The sequence below is a fragment of the Podarcis cretensis genome (genome assembly GCF_951804945.1).
Source record: "Podarcis cretensis genome assembly, chromosome: 2".
NCBI classification, from domain to species: domain Eukaryota; kingdom Metazoa; phylum Chordata; class Lepidosauria; order Squamata; family Lacertidae; genus Podarcis; species Podarcis cretensis.
This window is the reverse complement of record NC_137171.1, coordinates 107,500,708-107,519,694: the sequence shown is the minus strand read 5'-3', so window position 1 is coordinate 107,519,694 and position 18,987 is coordinate 107,500,708. Positions and strand designations below refer to the sequence as shown.

General features: G+C 48.9%; 1 protein-coding gene and 1 long non-coding RNA gene across 4 annotated transcripts in view; one reads left to right on the top strand and one right to left on the bottom strand.

The window, feature by feature from the left end:
* TTLL3 (tubulin tyrosine ligase like 3) overlaps positions 1 to 13,966 on the top strand; it is a 30,914-nt gene extending 16,948 nt beyond the window's left edge. For all 3 annotated transcript variants that reach the window (XM_079959656.1, XM_079959654.1, XM_079959655.1), the window contains exons 11-17: positions 54 to 243; positions 2,777 to 2,925; positions 4,245 to 4,488; positions 7,186 to 7,621; positions 9,186 to 9,717; positions 13,036 to 13,193; positions 13,457 to 13,966. In XM_079959656.1, the coding sequence (XP_079815782.1) occupies positions 54 to 243; positions 2,777 to 2,925; positions 4,245 to 4,488; positions 7,186 to 7,621; positions 9,186 to 9,717; positions 13,036 to 13,193; positions 13,457 to 13,606 (1,859 nt within the window). In that variant the 3' untranslated portion in view covers positions 13,607 to 13,966. The remainder of the gene's footprint in view (positions 1 to 53; positions 244 to 2,776; positions 2,926 to 4,244; positions 4,489 to 7,185; positions 7,622 to 9,185; positions 9,718 to 13,035; positions 13,194 to 13,456) is intronic.
* A 2,008-nt stretch (positions 13,967 to 15,974) lies between these two features.
* Positions 15,975 to 18,987, bottom strand: part of LOC307209243 — an 88,347-nt gene continuing 85,334 nt past the window's right edge. Inside the window, exon 2 of the long non-coding RNA XR_013835468.1 lies at positions 15,975 to 18,930. This is a non-coding gene — a long non-coding RNA (uncharacterized lncRNA). The remainder of the gene's footprint in view (positions 18,931 to 18,987) is intronic.

Here is an 18,987-nt window from a genome sequence, read left to right as displayed (position 1 = left end):
TCTTGCTTTGTGTGCCTTGCATAACTGGCTCAACAACCCTTCGTTTTCCAAAGTCAAGCAGTACACCAGCCGGAAGAAAGGGGTCCTGCTCTCATCCCAGCTGATTGAGACTGCGATACATGCCTGCGAGGAACACATGAGCAGCTTGAGGCACCAGGACATTGACAGAGAATCCGGTTCTCCTTTGCTAATGAAAAAGTCACACTGGGAAAAGTTTCTACATGGCTACTACCAGCTAGCCCAGTAAGTATAGGAGATCCTAGAATATACCACACAGCAAAACCATCTGTTCTTGAACCTGGAAAGCCCCAATTTCAGAACTGGATCTTTGGGCAAATTTGTGCCCATTTGCATAGAGTGGACTCCACCAAGTTGACTTTAACTTAGGCAAGGAGACTATGTCTTCCTCTCGTCTCTCCACCCCGCTCTCAAAGCTCCCCCCAAAAAACTTTATTTGAGGGTATTCAGAAGGCTGGAGGTAGGCAGTGGAAGCTGAAATAATGTTTCACAAGTAGAAGTCCATTCTGTTTATGCACGGACAGCACCTGGGTGCAACCTGTTGTGTGTGTATGTGCTCATTTCAGTTTAGCAATATTTGTCGCCCCACTTTATTTTTTTGCAGAATCATTTTAGGAAAGAAGGTTTTTGACGCACATACAGATTTTGCATTTAGGGCGCTTGGTTTTGTAGCTTGCCCCTGACAAAAGAGGACACACTGGGCAGGAATGAACCACAAACTTTGTGTCGTTATCTTCTCTGCAGCCCCTGCCTTTCTCCTTCCTCCTTGCTCTCTTCCTGCCCTTCCTCCCCCCTCTGAGCATCCTTGGGAATTGGGTTCATGTGATCACGATGGCACGAGGGCAGCCTACATAAACTCTGAAGGGACAATCTTCTAACACAAACAGGGGAATAAACTACACCTATCAGGATTACAGCAACTGGGTATGTAGAGGAAGATACAGGGACTTAATGGGGAATTTGAGGGAAGGACTGGGGTTTGTATTGTGTAAAGAAATTCTTATTCCCTGACTACTGGAAGGTCCTGCCAGATTAAACCTGGATTTTTTTCTTTGAGCAGAAACTCCTTGAACACCTTTCATTTCCTTCACAATTGTGAGAGCTGGAAATGTTGCTCTATTTTCAAACGAATTTTTGCAGGAATCAGCAGACTGAGAAGTGTCCATGCAGAAATTTGTTATGTAGGTTATGTGAATTGTGTTACGTGAATTAGGCAGTTTTGCTCATCTTTACATGCTTATGCTCTTAATCTCTCTCTCTCTTTGTTTTTGCTTTGTTTTTAATCATCACAAACTGGGGACGATAAATTTGGGGCCTGTGTCTGAAAGAGTGAAGGGAAATGACTGTCGGACCTGAGTATGAAGGCCCTAGGCATGGGAAACAATGGAGAGAGGAAGGGATTGCAGTTGGGTACTGAAATCGGAGCCACCTGGAAGGTTTTCCCAGGTGCTCTATAGCACCTGAGACGTTGTGGTTGAAAATGCTCACGTATCCCAAGCCCAGGCATGGGGAACCTACAGCCTACTCTGTGTTGTTGGGCTAAACGCCTATAGGGTGGTATCCCATTGAAGTAGTTCCATCAGCACAAGGACTTTCTCTCCTCTCCTGCTTCTACACTCTCTCCAAATATCCTCCGGAGGGTTGGGAGAACCCCAAGAACAGATTTAGGGGGTGCATAGGGGAAGGGGGGGAGTTCGTGATGCAGCCAGAAGTCCTTACGCAAATGGAACTATATTGTCGGATACTGCCCACAATCCCTCGGCATGTTGGCCATGCTGGCTGTGGCTGATAGGCGTTAAAAGGTACAGTGGTGTCCCGCAAGACGAATGCCTCGCAAGACGGAAAACCCGCTAGACAAAAGGGTTTTCCGTTTTGGAGGCGCTTCGCAAAACAAATTTCCCTATGGGCTTGCTTCGCAAGACGAAAATGTCTTGCGAGTTCCTGCGGGTTTTTTCCCCTTTCCCCCCCCTTTTCCTAAGCCGCTTATCAGCTGATCCGCTGATAAGCCGCTTAACAGCTGATCGCTAAAAGCCGCTAAACCGCTAATAGCGCTAATCCACTAAGCTGTCAATGGGCTTGCTTCGCAAGACGAAAAAACCGCTATACGAAGAGCCTCACGGAATGGATTAATTTCGTCTTGCAAGGCACCACTGTAAAGGTAAAGGGACCCCTGACCATTAGGTCTAGTCATGACCGACTCTGGGGTTGCGGCGTTCATCTCACTTTATTGGCCGAGGGAGCCAGTGTACAACTTCCAGGTCATGTGGCCAGCATGACTAAGCCGCTTCTGGCGAATCAGGGCACTGCACGGAAACGCTGTTTACCTTCCCGCCGGAGTGGTTCCTATTTATCTACTTGCACTTTGACGTGCTTTCAAACTGCTAGGTGGGCAGGAGCAGGGACCGAGCAACGGGAGCTCACCCCTTTGCGGGGATTCGAACCACCGACCTTCTGATCGGCAAGCCCTAGGCTCTGTGGTTTAACGCACAGCTCCACCCCATTAGAGTCTAATAATATCTAGAGAGCCATGAGTTCCCTCTGCGACTGTAAGGGCTGTAAATCTGTTTATGGTGAAATGGTCCATTAGGAGGCCATATTCTGAGATTCATCACGGTCATAACAGTGCCAATTTCTAGATAAAGCTGCGGTTGAGTCTGATACAACAGCTAGTTTCTAGAATAGCTGCCTGTCCCAACCAAGCAGATTGTGCTGGCAGGAGAATGGGTGGGGTCCTTGCTCTGAGTCTTTGTGTTTGCAGCGAGGGGGCACAGATGGTGCAGACGGGTGCCCACGTCGAGCGGTGCGAAGACGTCCTTCAGCGACTGTCCAAGGTCGTCCCGCAGCTGGACATGGAAGGGGACAGGAACATATGGATTGTGAAGCCAGGAGCCAAGTCCCGGGGCAGAGGTGAGAGAAGTGGTGCTTTGATGATCCAGAAGAGCATATAAGGGGGAGACTGGGGAAAAATGGACTTGGCAAAGGCCTTGTTCACGCTGGGCTTCTTCCTGAGCAGTGGCACCCTGACAACATCCCTATTGTGCCCTTCTTGAGTTTGCTGTTATTAAAAAATCTTGCTTGCTAAGGCACTGTGCACAACTGGTGCAGCCCTCACCCAGCAGGCATAGAGAGGAGAGGGTGTAGTGTCTTGACACCCAGCAGCTGAAACGTGAGGAGGGTTTTTTAGGCCTCTCTATTGAGTTCACACAATCAAATGAGACAGTGATGGCCAACTGAAAAGGGACTTGCTTACTGCAGTGAATGCAGCCTGTTCTAGTGGCAGACTGAGGTTGCTCAGAGTTAACCCCAACTATGAACCAGCCTTATAGGGTGAGAGACAAAGGGTTTGTCCTCCCCCCCCCTTCACTCCAGAACACTTTCCCTTTTTTGTGTTGTGACTTTCAGATCGCGTAAGCCCAAAGGCAGATCCTTTCCTATCATTGACATTTGTTAGCCTTTCTTAGGGTTGCCATACATCCAGAATTTCCTGGACATAGCCAGTATTCGGCCCTCGAGTGGAAATGGCAGCCCGTCGGTAGTGTAGATTTTGGTGATTTTCACCACTGTGGTGTAGTGGTTAAGAATGGACTTGTAATCTGGTGAACCGGGTTCTCTTCTGCTGGGTGACCTTGGGCCAGTCACACTTCTCTGAAGCCTCTCAGCCCCACTCACCTCACAGAGTGTTTGTTGTGGGGGAAGAAGGGAAAGGAGAATGTTAGCCGCTTGGAGACTCCTTCAGGTAGTGATAAAGCGGGATATCAAATCCAAACTCCTCTTCCTCTTCTTCTTCTTCATTAAACTTTCATGTCCAGATTTTCACTTTTTAAAATATGGCAACCCTAGGCCCTTTCTGGAACCGTTTTTCGTTGTTGCTGCCAAAGATAAAAATGCATTATGTTAGTCCTGCCACGACAACCTGATGACCACCTGGTTATGCAGGGCTCCTGATCCTGGTGTGATATGACTGCCACCTTTGGGAGTTTCACAGCCACCCTAGAAGTTCTCTTTGTTGAGTGGAGGTTGGACACCAGTAACACAAAACATGCACTTTGTGTCTCTTGCCATCTCCGATGCATCGGCTGTGGAAAGGGTGTTGTCTACCTAGCCTGGATTCTGCAGAAAGGGTGCCTGAGCTTTTCGCTTTGCTCTGAACTGCTCTGATAGCAAGGAAGGGACGTGGGTCTGTCATGACCGTGAGGGCTTTTGTTTGCTTGTTTGTTTCCCAACAGGCATCATGTGCATGGACCGCTTGGAGGAGATAGTGAAGCTAGTGGACTGCGACCCCATGATCGTAAAGGACGGCAAGTGGGTGGTGCAGAAATACATTGAGACCCCCTTGCTCATCTTTGGCACCAAGTTTGATCTGCGCCAGTGGTTCCTGGTGACTGACTGGAACCCACTGACCATCTGGTTCTACCAGCATAGCTACATCCGCTTCTCCACGCAGCCCTTTTCCCTACACAAACTGGACACGTGAGTGTTGCATTGCTTATCTTCTCCACGGCTGGATACAGCTGTATGTGTGTGGTTGATGAGTGTGTGTGTGTGTGTGTGTGAGAGAGAGAGAGAGAGAGAGAGAGAGAGAAAGAGGGATGCTGCTACTTTGTTCTGTGCATGCCACTCACAGTCTTAAATAGAATCATAGAATCATAGAATCATAGAGTTGGAAGAGACCACAAGGGCCATCGAGTCCAACCCCCTGCCAAGCAGGAAACACCATCAGAGCACTCCTGACATATGGTTGTCAAGCCTCTGCTTAAAGACCTCCAAAGAAGGAGACTCCACCACACTCCTTGGCAGCAAATTCCACTGTCAAACAGCTCTTACTGTCAGGAAGTTCTAACTAATCTTTAGGTGGAATCTTCTTTCTTGTAGCTTGGAACCATTGCTCCGTGTCCGCTTCTCTGGAGCAGCAGAAAACAACCTTTCTCCCTCCTCTATGTGACATCCTTTTATATATTTGAACATGGCTATCATATCACCCCTTAACCTCCTCTTCTCCAGGCTAAACATGCCCAGCTCCCTTAGTCGTTCCTCATAAGGCATCGTTTCCAGGCCTTTGACCATTTTGGTTGCCCTCCTCTGGACACGTTCCAGTTTGTCAGTGTCCTTCTTGAACTGTGGTGCCCAGAACTGGACACAGTACTCCAGGTGAGGTCTGACCAGAGCAGAATACAGTGGCACTATTACTTCCCTTGATCTAGATGCAATACTCCTATTGATGCAGCCCAGAATTGCATTGGCTTTTTTAGCTGCCGCATCACACTGTTGGCTCATGTCAAGTTTCATTGATAGTCTCGTTGATGCCCCATGAGGACCGCAGAGCCACAGAAGAGCATCTGCCTTGCATGCAGAATGGTCTCAGGCTTATGCATTGGCATCTCCAGGTGGGATTGAGAATCTCTCCAGCCTGAATCCATGAAGAGCTGCTGCCGGTCTGTGCTGACAATACAGAGCTAGGTGGACCATTGGCCTGACAGTATAAGGCAGCTTTCTGCGCTCTTCTAAATTCTGGAGGATCATCCCAGTTACAGTGGTACCTCAGGTTACATATGCTTCAGGTTACATACGCTTCAGGTTACAGACTCCGCTAACCCAGAAATAGTGCTTCAGGTTAAAAACTTTGCTTCAGGATGAGAACAGAAATTGTCCTCCGGTGGCGCGGCAGCAGCTGGAGGCCCCATTAGCTAAAGTGGTGCTTCAGGTTAAGAACAGTTTCAGGTTAAGTACGGACCTCTGGGACGAATTAAGTACTTAACCTGAGGTACCACTGTATTATTCCCGGGTAAATAGTTTGTGAACTACAGCTCTGACCATTTAAACAGATTGCAGACCTGCTTGAAACCTTTGGAAGCTCCATATATGTTTTTGTGTGTGTATGTTTTAAATCTCTCTTGGTAAGGCACCTTGTGAGTGCAATGTGCCCTGACGAGCAGGTGAGAAATCTGTTGCGTGAAATTAAATAAATCAGCGCTCTCGTGCAGACCAGCGTGCTCTGCAAACATTGCCAAAGCAACTTGACCAGCATAATGTAACCGGGGAAAGGCGTGTGACGGTAGCTGGCCACTGAATATCTTGGAGAGCCCCAAGAGAGGGCAACTGAGGGTGGAGAAGAAATGGAGGGTGGGAGAAAGGAAAAAAGAACTGGTGGAGGAGGAGTGAATATCTAGTATGAGCATGAAAAAAGAGTTGGGAGCCTGGGTGTGGTTGTAAGTAATAAGGAGTATTTCGGGGAGGGATGAAGATAGGGCTTGTTCAGAGAGCCACGAGGGTGCTGTGGGGCTAAAGTAGAGGGAGATGAGGTTTCTGGGAAAGGGAGAATGCAGAGCAATGCAGAGCAGTCATGCCTTGCGCTTTGCTGGAGCCTAGCAGGGGAGAAATGCCCAAGAAGTACTGTGGTTACCACACTGGTAAGTCAGCCGTCGGGGGCAGAGCTCTTGTGAACAGGGCTTCTTTAGAATGCAGAATGAGGCTTCTTTGACAGCAGCACGTACAGGGAAGAAGTATCTGAAATATACTCGGAGTCGAGAGTGGATTTCATTCTCTTTATTCAGCTCATGGTGGGAGGAGGAATGAAAGTTCCCCCAAAGTATCTGCTTTATATACATTATTTACACAATGGGCTGCACGTGATTGGCTAATTCTGGAATTCTCCTGTAGGCCAATCAGGTTGTGTATTCACTTCCATCTGGAGCTGGATTGGGTGGCTCCTACAGACCAATCAGACTGCTGCATTCTGAATCCTATTTTTCTAGGACCAATCAGACTGCTGCATTTTGGAGCCTATTGTTCTAGGACCAATCAGACTGCTGCATTTCGGATCCTATTCAACTCAGTACATAACAGTATCCCTGATCACCGTAGACGGGAAGGAGTTGAGAATGGGGAGCAGCTCAGTGGGCGAGCCTCTGTTTTGCATGAAAGAGGTGCCATGTTCAGTCCCCAGAATCTCCTGGTAAGGCTGGGAAAGCCTCCTTTCCAAAATCCTTGAGTGCCGCTGCACTCTTGCCCCTATAGATGACGCTGAGCAAGATGGGCTGATTTTCTGTGTTCCTATTGTGGCTTAGCAGGGATGGAACACACACCTCCCGGGTCCCAATCCTGTATTGTTGCCCGATGCACCTAACCCCCGCCCCTTGTGGACTGATCTTACCCTCCTCTCCAACCCAGCTCCATTCACCTGTGCAACAACTCCATTCAGAAGCACTACGAGAACTCGCTGAACCGCCACTCTGAGCTCCCCCGCGACAACATGTGGTCGTCCGAGCAGTTCCAGGCCCACCTGCGACAGATGGGGGCCCCCGAGGCGTGGTCCACGGTGATTGTGCCCGGCATGAAGGCCGCCATCATTCACGCCATGCAGACCTCGCAGGACTTGGTGGAATTCCGCAAGAACAGCTTTGAGCTCTACGGCGCAGACTTCCTCTTTGGAGAAGATTACCAGCCGTGGCTGATTGAGATCAATGCCAGCCCCACCATGGCAGCCTCCACTGCCATCACTACCCGCCTTTGCGCCAGCGTGCAGGAGGACACCTTGCGTGTGGTCATCGATCGCAAGTACGACCGCAACTGCAACACGGGAGACTTTGAGCTCATCTACAAACAGGTTAGTGCACAGGGCCCAGCGGCCTTAGCCTCAGGGACTGGGATTAGCTGCTTGGATAAAGCATCTCCCCAGTCTGCCTGATTTGCCTTGCACTGGCTCTGCCTCCCTTTCCTTTGGGTTCTTGCTCTGCCACCATCTGGTAGCCTTCAATGCAGATGGCTCATCCTTTCTGCACTGAGGGTTTGCAGGCTGATTAGGTACCTGAGGAGCCAGCTGGCAGGAATGGCCAACAGAAAGCTAAGGGAGCTCATTCAGAGCTGTCTTCAGTGCCTCATGGAATGGGACAGGACCTCGAAGCAGCCCTGAGTTTCTTCTCTACGGAGTGTGCCTTGATTGGTTGGGAGGCGGCACCACACACAGACTTCCCCTTTCTTCCTATATATATAGAAACCTAAGGCTGTTGTCGTGCTTTGTAGTTCACGTGGCCACCAGCAGGTGACCATGCCAACTCCAGTGTGACGAACGCAGGCAGGAGAGCAAGGAAGCACTGCTGGTGGCAGGCAGCCCAGGAAGGAAGGAGAGGCACTTCACAGAGCGGTTTAGCAAGCCGTTATGAAGCATCTCTGTTAAAAGGCATTTGGGGTTGGGATGCACTGTGAAGGGAGGAGCGTGGGGTGGATGCAATGTAAAAAGAGTGGGGTTTGGTGTGGGAGAAGGGCAGCTGGCAAAGGGGTTGGTGGACAGGATGGGTGAGTGGAGCGAGCAAGCTTGGCAACCTCTAGTTGCTAGTCCAACCCCATGCAGTGCAGAAATCTCATGAGCCTTCCAGACTGGAAGCAAACACTGTTCTGAATGTACTGTACCTCCTGCAGAACTGCAGTGGATGGTCTCCTCTGGATCATTCTGGTGTGGCTTTGCATCAGGTGGAGTTGGATCATTCTTTCACTCTGGTGCAGAGATGCTCCAGAATTACCTGTTCTTGGAGGGGGCTTACGGGAAGAAGCATCACAGGGCCCTCTTTAACAATTCGGTTTTTTGCAAGCACCCTTGTGGTTCTCTCGAGACACGCTGTAGCATGTATGCGGGCACAGTTTGGGAACAGCTTCTTTGGGCCTCCTCTGCACCAGACACAGATGCATCCCGGGGACCATTTCTGCTTGATGATAATAATAATAATAATTTATTATTATAAATTATTATTATAAACTCAACCCATCTGGCTTGAGTTTCCCCAGCCACTCTGGGTGGCTCCCTACAGAATATTAAAAACACAATAAAACATCAAACGTTAAAAACTTCCCTAAACAGGGCTGCCCTCAGATGTCTTCTAAAAGTCAGATAGTTGTTGATTTCCTTGACATCTGATGGGAGGGTGTTCCGCAGGGCGGGTGCCACTACCGAGAAGGCCCTCTGCCTGGTTCCCTGTAACCTCACTTCTCGCAGTGAGGGAACCACCAGAAGGCCCTCGGAGCTGGACCTCAGTGTCCAGCGATGAAACCGTATCCCCGAAGCCCCATCTCAGGATATCTCTCTCAGCCTTGTGGCAGTTTTGCAAGCCAGGGCCAACAATAATCCCTGCTGTCCGGCTTGGCAGCCTCACCCTGTTTCCCTCATCTCCCCATAGGCAGCTGTGGAAATCCCTCAGTACGTTGGCACTAGCCTTTTGGTAGAAGGCTCCACTGTCAAGAGGCCTCCGCTCCAGAGAAGCCCCGTGCCTAGCGACACCAAGAACAACAGCGGGCCGCAGCCGCCCAAGCCCAAGCTGATCTACCGGCGCAGTAACCAGGATACCCCACGAGCCCCCACCCCATGCTGGGCGTCCGCCAACGGCAAGGCGACCGAGCCTGCAGCTCCTGGGAAGGAGAACAAAGCCCGGGAGAAGGCGCCCGGCAGCAAGGTCCCCGATTCGACGTCCGCAAGGTTCAAGCTGCCCAGCAAGCTCAACGCAGGTCCCCGCAACCGGAAGGTGCTGATGGCCCATAGCATGGCTACCACCACGGTCGTCCCGGGGGGCAAGTTGTCCGGCCCGGCTCAGCTCTGTGCCACGTCCAGCTCCCAGAGCCTAGCCCCCCAGGAGCCCGCCCTCCACCAGGCCAAGGATCCCAAAGGCGCCAGCGCGGTGGCTCCGGTGCCCAGCAAGGCAGCCCCGATGCCAGGTAGGGAGCTGTGGTTGAAGATGCGGTCGCAGGAAATGGGTTCTCTCCCCCTCTCTCCTGACCTGGCGGCCTCTTGCGCTCCCTTCTCTCCCGCCTACCCCGTGAGGCTCAGGGTGCAGCAGCACCTGCGGAACTTGATGCACAGCATACCTGTGCCCCCCAATCCCCCATCCCCCCCGGGCATGGATTTAGCTTCGGCCACCGAACTCACTGCCATCAGAGCGTCTATGATCAGAAGGCGGCAGCAGAGGGAGGGCAGGAGCCCCCATTGACCCAGGAGCAGCCCTCGTTCGGGGCTTGTCGCTGCAGGGTGGAATCATGCTACACATATATAAATAGATACATATATATATTTATAGGGTCTGGGCAGCACTTCTTAACGTGGGGTTGTATGGAGAGGGAATCATGTTTTCTTAAGAGCTAGACTCTCCATCCCAATAAAGGACTTTGAAGGAACGTTGGCCACAGTGTGTGATGGCAGGGGGTGGGCCAGAGGAGGAGGTCGGATGAACCGCCTTTGGCATTTGTGTGGAGGGCAAAACTAAGGCTCTCTTTGCTGGGGGCAAGGTGGGCAGGGAAGTGCTAGGAGCCAAGAGCAACACAGGGACTAAGGGAGGTGGAGAGAAACCATGATATGAAGGGAATAACTTTGATTCCAAGGACACCCGGGAGGCAGAGGAGGTTCTCAGGATACAGTTTCCCAGGAGTATACAGTGGTACCTCAGAAGTCGAACAGAATCCGTTCTGGAAGTCTATTCAACTTCCAAAACATTCAGTAACCAAAGCGTGGCTTCTGATTGGCTGCAGGAAGCTCCTGCAGCCAATCAGAAGCCACACTGGATATTCAGGTTCCAAAGAACGTTTGCAAACCGGAACACTCACTTCTGGGTTTGTGGTGTTTGGGAGCCATAATGTCCGAGTATCAAGGCGTTTGGGATCTAAGGTACGACTGTATTTAGGATCATTGACCTTCTTTGAAATGGATGTTTTGGGATGGGCCACACCCACAATGGCAGCCATTTTGTGAATGGGTGCTCCCCTTATCCCCCTGTCGGCAGCCATTTTGTTTCTTTCTCTGTACATTCCCAATGGGCCCCCCAGAACCCAAAAGTTGGTGACTCCTGATGTAGGGATTGCTTGGTTCCAAGCCCACTGTAACAGAGCGGGCAGAATCTCAGACAGAAGAAATTATGCAACTTTAGAGATCTGAAGCATGTGGGATTTAGGCAAGGAGGTCCAAAAGGCTAGCCTATGGGCATCCAAGCAGGTTGCCCAAACAGCCAGTTGAACAACCCTGCCTTGCGACCCACAGCCAAGCTCTGCAGTATACGACATTTACCACCATCCTCCCAAGTCTCTGCCTGGCTCGCCGTCCTCCCTACCTTGCTACTGATTTGTCTGCTACTGTGCTGTTGTTTTTGTCCCTGCCATTTGGGTAGCATTGAACGGAGGAGGAGTGGTGGTACTTGACTTCCCCTCCTCCCTGTGGTTCTTCGTCTCCATTCTTAATGGATCAGCACACTTCTTGCCCTTCTGTCAAACTTCTGTGGTCAAGGAACCACCCATTTGGTTGAATTAAGTAGGAAGGTACAACAGTATATACCAAATATTTCTTCAAGGACTGAAGCAGAATGCACAAATAAGCCACTGATTAGCAAAATTCAGGTGACCAAGCTGAGGTGGTATGAGAACAGAATGCTGAACTTAGATGGGCCCCGATCCAGCAGGCTCCTCTTGTGTTCATAAGCTAAGCACGGGTGCAAGGTATTCGATTAACATGATCCTAAATATCATTCATGGGTAAGGGTGCTCTTTAATGAAAAAAAAAAAAAGTTTTTAAAGCTGGCCCTTTTCACTCTAATGAAATTCCTTATCATCACAATGGACTCCTGCTTATCCCTCTTGAGGCATTCATTGTTTTTGTGTGTTACAATCATGAAAGATACATGCAAGCCCCTCTCCCTGCCAGAAGCAGGCAGTTCGCCATATAAATACTGGGGGTTGTATTAAACTTTTACTTAAAAGTTGGGCTGGATCCAACTAAGTAGCTCTGCTATTGATAGCCAGTGCAAGGACTCCTGCTGGCACATTGGGACTCCCCCCACAACCCCCCCCCCGCAAAATCAGCTGGGGGTGTGTGTGGTTGGGACCACCCCAGAACAGCAAATGGGGGGGGGGGAGTCATTCTGTCAAGCAAACAGAAATGCTTGCACTGCCAAAAGGTTTGTTTTAGCGTGATGCTGAATTCCTCCCATTGAAATTAATAGCCATTACTAATGTAGGTCCGTTAATTTCAACGGATCCACTCTGAGTATAATTGAGTATAACGCACGGAACCGGAATGTACTGGTAAGGGTAGAGTTTGCCATTGGGCCTTCATAGCCTCTTAAAATAATCAGTCAAATAGGGTTTGTGCCTCCGAGGCCATTGTAGGCTTGCCAGTCTTCTTTAAAAATACCCTTTGCCTTTAACACTTGTGTGATGGACTGAACCCAACAGGTGAAACTTGCCTTGTGATTGAATTTCCATTCCAAGGGGACTGCCTGTGTCTTTAACAGTTGCATGATAGGCCTGAACTGATAACGATATACAGCACTGGAGTGTTCAAAGTACACACGCACTATTCTTCATGTGCACAACAGAGAGGTATCAGCAAACTTGGAACACAGGGGAAGGGAATGTTAATGTTTGCAAACATGCAAAAAAAAAAAAAAGTAGCTTTGCTCAGCCCATAAAACACCATGGAGACAGTTGGACTGTCTCGTTTTTATCAGACACCAGCCTCCTCCAAAGCTCTTGCCAAAAGTATCGCTTCCTTTCACCGTGTGTTGTGCATTTAAGCTCATAGTGGCCTACAGTTGAGGCATTTCATCCCTGAGGAGGGCTCAGGTTGAGATGAGTGTGTCTTTCAGCCCACAGGTTCTCAGTCAGGTGCCTGCCCACTGTGGTGGGCCTCTTCAGTGGTGTATATGGTATGTTGTGGCATGTCCATGCCTCCCTGCATTGACCGCTGCTTCTTGAGCCTTGGCTTTGGGGCCTGCGAGTGGCTGTTGGGGTTAAAGTGCCGTGAGTTTTGCATGGGCTCGTTTCTTCCCTTCCTTTCCCCTGCTGTTGCAAAAGGAGCTGGGCCAGGGCTTTCTTCTCATTTTGGAGGCCGTTGCACAATTCTGTTTTGGGCTGTTGTTTTTTTGCTTTCTGCCAATGGCTAAAAAGCGGCCGTCCGTCTGCGCGGAAGGGACGCTCTTTTTAGAACGTTTTAGAGCTTTCCGGGGTCTCTCAGCATCAAGGCAACGTGCTCTATTATTGGTTCCTCCCCAGGCCTGGCTGCAATTCACAAGCTCCCCCGCCTCTTCTGCAACGGAAAGGCCATGGCAAGTTGGCAAGTGCTGTGCGGCTCCAGAGCTGGGCCTCGGCGGCGGCTTCCTAGAACTCCCAAATTCTTCTACCGCAAGGTGGTCATCTCATGCCAGGCTCAGGTATACACCGAGTCCCTGAGTGCTCACGGGACCACACTTCTGCCCCGAGAAGCCCCACTGACCAGCATTGCCCCTCTCTGGCTGCCTCCTTCCGCATCTCCACCCTCGGAGGCTGTCGAAAGCTGCTTCCCTCTGTAGAACACATCTTGCAGCTTCGAACAGGAGCCGAGAGGTCACCACAAACACCCCACACCCCCTCTTTGGACATGCTTCCCCCCTCCCAGTCCAGTAACCACTGATCCTTCCCTCACCTATATGTCTAGGATGTGCAACACCTGCCACCCCTGGTACCAGCTTTTGAAAATCAGATGTCTGTATTGCCTCCAGTGGGGGAAAAAGGAGACTATGAAACCACATGCAATAACTCCACCGCGGCAGCCGACTTGATGCCTTCGGGCTTGGTAAAAATTTGAGGAGGAACTCCGGGAGAGTTGCACATAGAAATCCACTCTGGCTTGGAACTTTGAGAAGACCTCTAGTGGGTCGTGCGGTGCCCAAATCAATTGTCTATAGATTCTAAAGACGACCGGGTCTCTCTTCTGCTTCCCCAAAACAACTGCCAGGCTGCAGAATTAGCTTGCTCCTAGGCTCTTTCCCATCAGACGATTGATAACTTTTGGATGTGAAAAATGGAGCACCCTGGGAGACCCAGCAGAAGGCAAGAGTTGCAAAGCCATGGAGAAAGAAGATCAAAACTGCTGAGAGCGAAAGAGACCCATTAGGTCATAAGAGGGCTCTATCTCACATGCTAAAACAAAGAACCATGCTTGCTGCCCTCTGCCTTTGTCAGTCCTTAACACAGGGATCAGCATCCATTGTGTCTGGAGCGCAACAGGGCTCCCCGAATCTGACCACTAAGCAGCGCCCACTGCTGCCAACTCGGAGGCAAGAGTATATGTGCAGAGGAATTGAAGGTTCATGAGGCTGGGCACAGCTTGATACCATCTATCATGTCCAAAAAAAAACCCTTCCCAGTAAATACTAATTGCTAACCAGGGCATTAAACATGGATGATAACCTGGCCAGCTTTTAAGTAACCAGCCTGTAAATACACAATTGTCTCTGACAATGAGAGATTCGGTGTAAAAATAGGTGGTGGACAAACAAGAGAAATATTGGCTTTAATACCAGTAGCCGTACCTTGGAAGTTGAACGGAATCCATTCCGGAAGTCCGTTCCGACTTCCAAAGCGCGGCTTCTGATTGGCTGCAGCAGCGTCCTGTAGACAATCGGAAGCCGCGCCAGATGTTCAGCTTCTGGAAATCGTTTGAAAACCGGAACAATCATTTCCGGGTTTTCGATTGTTCGGGAGCTGAAACGTTCGAGTTCAAAGACGTTCAGCTTCCGAGGTTCCACTGTACAGGAATTTCCAGTGCTATTCGGGAGCTGAAACGTTCGAGTTCAAAGAAGTTCAGCTTCCGAGGTTCCACTGTATAGGAATTTCCAGTGCTATTTTTCTAGAAAAAAAGAGGTGCCGGAAGTTACCATGAATGCCTCCATTGTTCTCTTAGAATGGCAATGGTGCCCCTCTGAGAGGTGCCGGAACCAGGTTCCAGCAAGTTCATGCTGAAAAAAAGCCCTGGAAATTTCTTTGGAAATTTCTTTGAAAAAGGCTTCTAGGAACGGATGCTGGGTTATGTTTTTAGCATTTAAATATGTACATTTTGTGTGAAATAACTGATCTAGGGCACAGGATCCCATAGGCCCCATTATAAAAGTAATAGTCTTGCAGTAGGTTTCAGGTAAGATTGTCACTCTTCCCACACCCCATCCCACCTTGGTGGTGCTCCTGTGATTTTTACAGCTACCAGACCATCAAATTCAGCAGATGGCACTCCCGTCCCCCCATCAGTGAAATTTAAAAAACAAAAAAGAGCTCTGCTGGATCATACCAAAGGCCTGTCTAGTCCAGCATTCTGTTCTCACTGTGGCAAACCAGTTGCCACCAACCCAAACAAGACATGAGGGCAACAGCCCATCTCCAACTTGCAGTCAGTGGCAACTGGTACTCAGAGACACAGAGCTAGCAAGACCCTCCATCAATTTGTCTCATCACATTAATCCAGAGAAACTTTCTCCTCTTGAATTCTTGCTAGTCAGACAGGGTGGGGGGAGGCAAACCCAACCTTTGGCTAAAAGATGCTCTGTTTACCATACCAGGTTTTGGAAATTCTTCCCTGACAGAAGGCAGAAACAAGAGAGATAGTCATAATTTGTGTGTCGAGTCTACTGTGGAAGCAAGCACCGCATTTCAGACAAATGTACAAGCCTCTTTTGTTCCTTTCGTTTGCACTAGGCGTTGGATCGGTACAGCACCGCCTGGTTGGTTCTTGTGTAGATAAACAAAACCGCCACCCTACATTTTTAGAGCAATCAAACTGCTGCATTAGCCACACCAAAGTGGCCTCCCTGGGGTACAGGCCTGGGCAGTGAATGTGGAGGTTCTGGGCTGCCAGACGAACAGGACTCCATCTTTGGCCACGCTGATGCGTTCCAAAGGAAAGCAGAGCCATACATTGGCACCAGCTTGGCTGCAAGAGTTACCAGAAGGTGTTGTACAAGGCACCACCCAACCCACTTAGGGACTCCACTCTGGATTTGTGTAGGGTTTACTCCTTAGCCTTTTCTTCTCCTAAAGATATCCCGCCAGGCAGAGGAGGTTTAGGTTCAGTGTTTTCCTTCTCCTAGATGGGCTGCCTTCAGGGTTCAAGAACAACCCCACCCAAGATAACAGAGGCTCTTCTGGGCTGCCAATAGCAGCCTGAATCTTTTTTAAAAAAAAAAATCCTGGCTGTAGAAAAAGGAAATAGCTATTTTATTGGATTAGGAGGCATTTCATACTTGGCTTTGGGGCGCAGAGAGGGCAATATGCTTCTCTACTGATGCCCTGCCTTCTTTCCTCTCGACTCATAAAACTCTCTGGCCAGTCTTTGCTTCACTTCCTGAAATTCAGTTCCCCACGTGGTATTTTAGAGTCACACTGGAGCATTAACAAGGAGGCAAAATTCAGGACTGTTATCTTTACATATATAAATCATGGTAAGCGTACTGCTAGCGAAATTTGAGGTGTGGATTTGGGACTGGGTCCAGCCTTTGTTCTTCCTGTGCACCCCACCTGAACTTACCGTAGCTCCTGCTTTTGTTCCCTCCTTCCTCTCCACAAAACATTGCTGCTACCTCCACATTCTCCTTATCCTGCCACCAGGCTTTAGGAGCAACAAAATGGTGCCTGGCAGCTGACGGATTCACATTCGTTTCTTCAGAGGGGATAAAGCTGTTGGTGCCACCGTGACTCTTCTGTTCCAGAAAACAGGGCATTAACACCACCACCCCCTTCCGCTCCTGGAATTCCCAATGTCGGTTTTTACCCAATTAACTGTGTTCCAGGTTGCAGCCCAGTTAAATTCATCATATAGAACTCAGTAGGAAAATTCAAAGCCGGCTCTCTTTCCATGCTGGGTTCTGCTAAATACAGTGCAACACAATTCTGGGAACTGACATGCGGAGGGAGGAAAAGCCAAGAGCAGCACTTCAGCCTATCACTCCCATGGCCAATGCAAAGCACCTGAAAGCTCATTAATTTACCGCGTAGTACCAATGCAGGCTTTGTTAAATGCCTGCCTTTGAGGGGGGGGGGGAGAAATAGGTGTGTTAGATGGCTCGTGGATTCTGGGTGTATGTGCAAAAGGAAATGTTTTAATAACCACACAGTATGGTTTCATAGATGCCATAGCCTTCTAGCAGGTCTCTCCCATGGTTTCAGCTCGAGGTGGCACTAGAAATGAAGACATTAGTTCCTTGTTCTAGGAAAGGGGTGACTGATTCCAGTGGCTGCAGTCCATCAATTCACATCATGGTGACCATGCCAGCTAAGCTTGATGGGAGCTGGACTCCAACATCGGGAGAGCAACAGATTCCCTGTTCTAGGACGTGGCTTGGCTCCTTATGGCCTCTCCTCCATGCTGAGGTTCCATCCTCCTGTATGAAGCTCTACACAACAGACCACCTCTGCCCCTGCCATGACGGTCTCCATAAGCAGGTTTGGAGCAGCTGCTGGCTAGCATTGTTCTTGTATTAAAAGGAGATGGAAGAGAAAGGGAAGGAGACCACAGCTTAGTGGCAGAACATATGCTTGGCATGCAGAATGCCCCATGTTCAATCCCTAGCATTGCTAGTTAAGGGATTTCAAGCAGAAAGGTTGGGGTCAGATTTTTCTTAAGACATTGAAGAGTCATTGACGGTCACCATAGTCAGTATTGGGCTAGATGAACAGATTTAGTTTGACTTTGAAATAAAGGCATCTTTATTTCAGGATTCTGGGTTGCTCTCCTCTGGAAGTTCACCTGAATCTCACCACCTTCTGGAAGATTTTTTTAAAAAAATTACTTTTATTATTTCAGATATATATGTAGGCTGTGGTTATATAGTTGTGCCGTATCTTTTTGTTACAATACAAAAGCATGCTATAATTTGTTTTTACCTTGTTCTTACTCAAGCTTAAGGTTTTCATTTACACAAACAAAACACAGCCCTGTTCCCATACTTGCCAGCAGCCTGAGACAGAGTCATGTAGCAGGCAAACCTTTTTCTCATATACAGAGGGGCAGGAAAAGCTCCACCTGTTATATTTCAATATGTCAGACAGCCATTAAAGCAAGGATGGGGAAATCTGTTGTTATAACTTCAGCTCCCATAAGCCCCAGCCATAGTAGGCAATGGTTGAGGGTGGTGGGAGCTGGGGTCTACCAAATTCTGGGGGGCCACAGATTCCTTCTCTACCCCACCGCTACTTCTGCCATTAAGGGGCAATGACAGTAAAAAAGCGAGTGGCAATTCAATCCACTCTCCAAACGCAATGATTAAAGGCAGGAAGTGGAAGCTTTGACGCATCTTTTTTGTTGCTCATTGTTCCTAAACCACTGAAGAGAACCAAGAATACAAGTTTTGTGCAGTTGTGTTTGACATTTGTACAGCTTTCCTTGGCGAGTCTGTTTTTTTAAAAAATATTCTTTACGTCGTTGGTATCTTGCTGGTGGAGTGGTTTTGTGGATTGCAGTTTGTGAAAGAGAAATAAACTTCTACCTTTGCAGTCTGATCTTTGTAGCGTTCAGTTTTTCACGTTCTGATCAAAGGGGCTAGGGATTGATTTGTTTTCTTTAAAATGGAGGACGTTGAGAAGTCTGTCATTTATACGGAATGGTAAAATCTGAAACTTGACCACGTTACAAAGAAACCACCAAACAGTCTTGGCAGGCTTTGCTTGTGCTAGTCTGAGATTTTAGTGGAATGGGAGTAAGGCTCATTTATGGCACCAGTGGCGCTCAGGGCCGTAGTGTAAGAGAAGGGAACATGCTCTGCATGCAGTAGAGACCAGGTTCAGCCTCCGACAACTCCAGGCTGAGCCCAGGAACACTTCTATCTGAAACCCTGCAAAGGCTCTGCCAGCCTCTGGGCACAATACTCAACTAGATGGACCAAAGATCTTTCTGACTCTGTATAAAGGAGCTTCCTAGACTCCAGTCTCTCCCTACTGCTGGCACTATTCCCTTCTTCAAAAAGAAACACTTTGCTAATTTGTATTATTATTATTATTATTGGGCTTTTCAAAGAGGATTTAATGGTGATGTCATAACCCAAATGCAATAAAAAGGATGATCAAAGTCCAACCGGAGGCTTGTCGGGCCATGATTTTCTAACAAGGGCTGATAAACTCCTCACTGGTTAAATGTACAATGCCCTTACTCAGGCCAAATACCAAAACCTTTAACATCACTTTGTAGTACCTGGAGTTTCC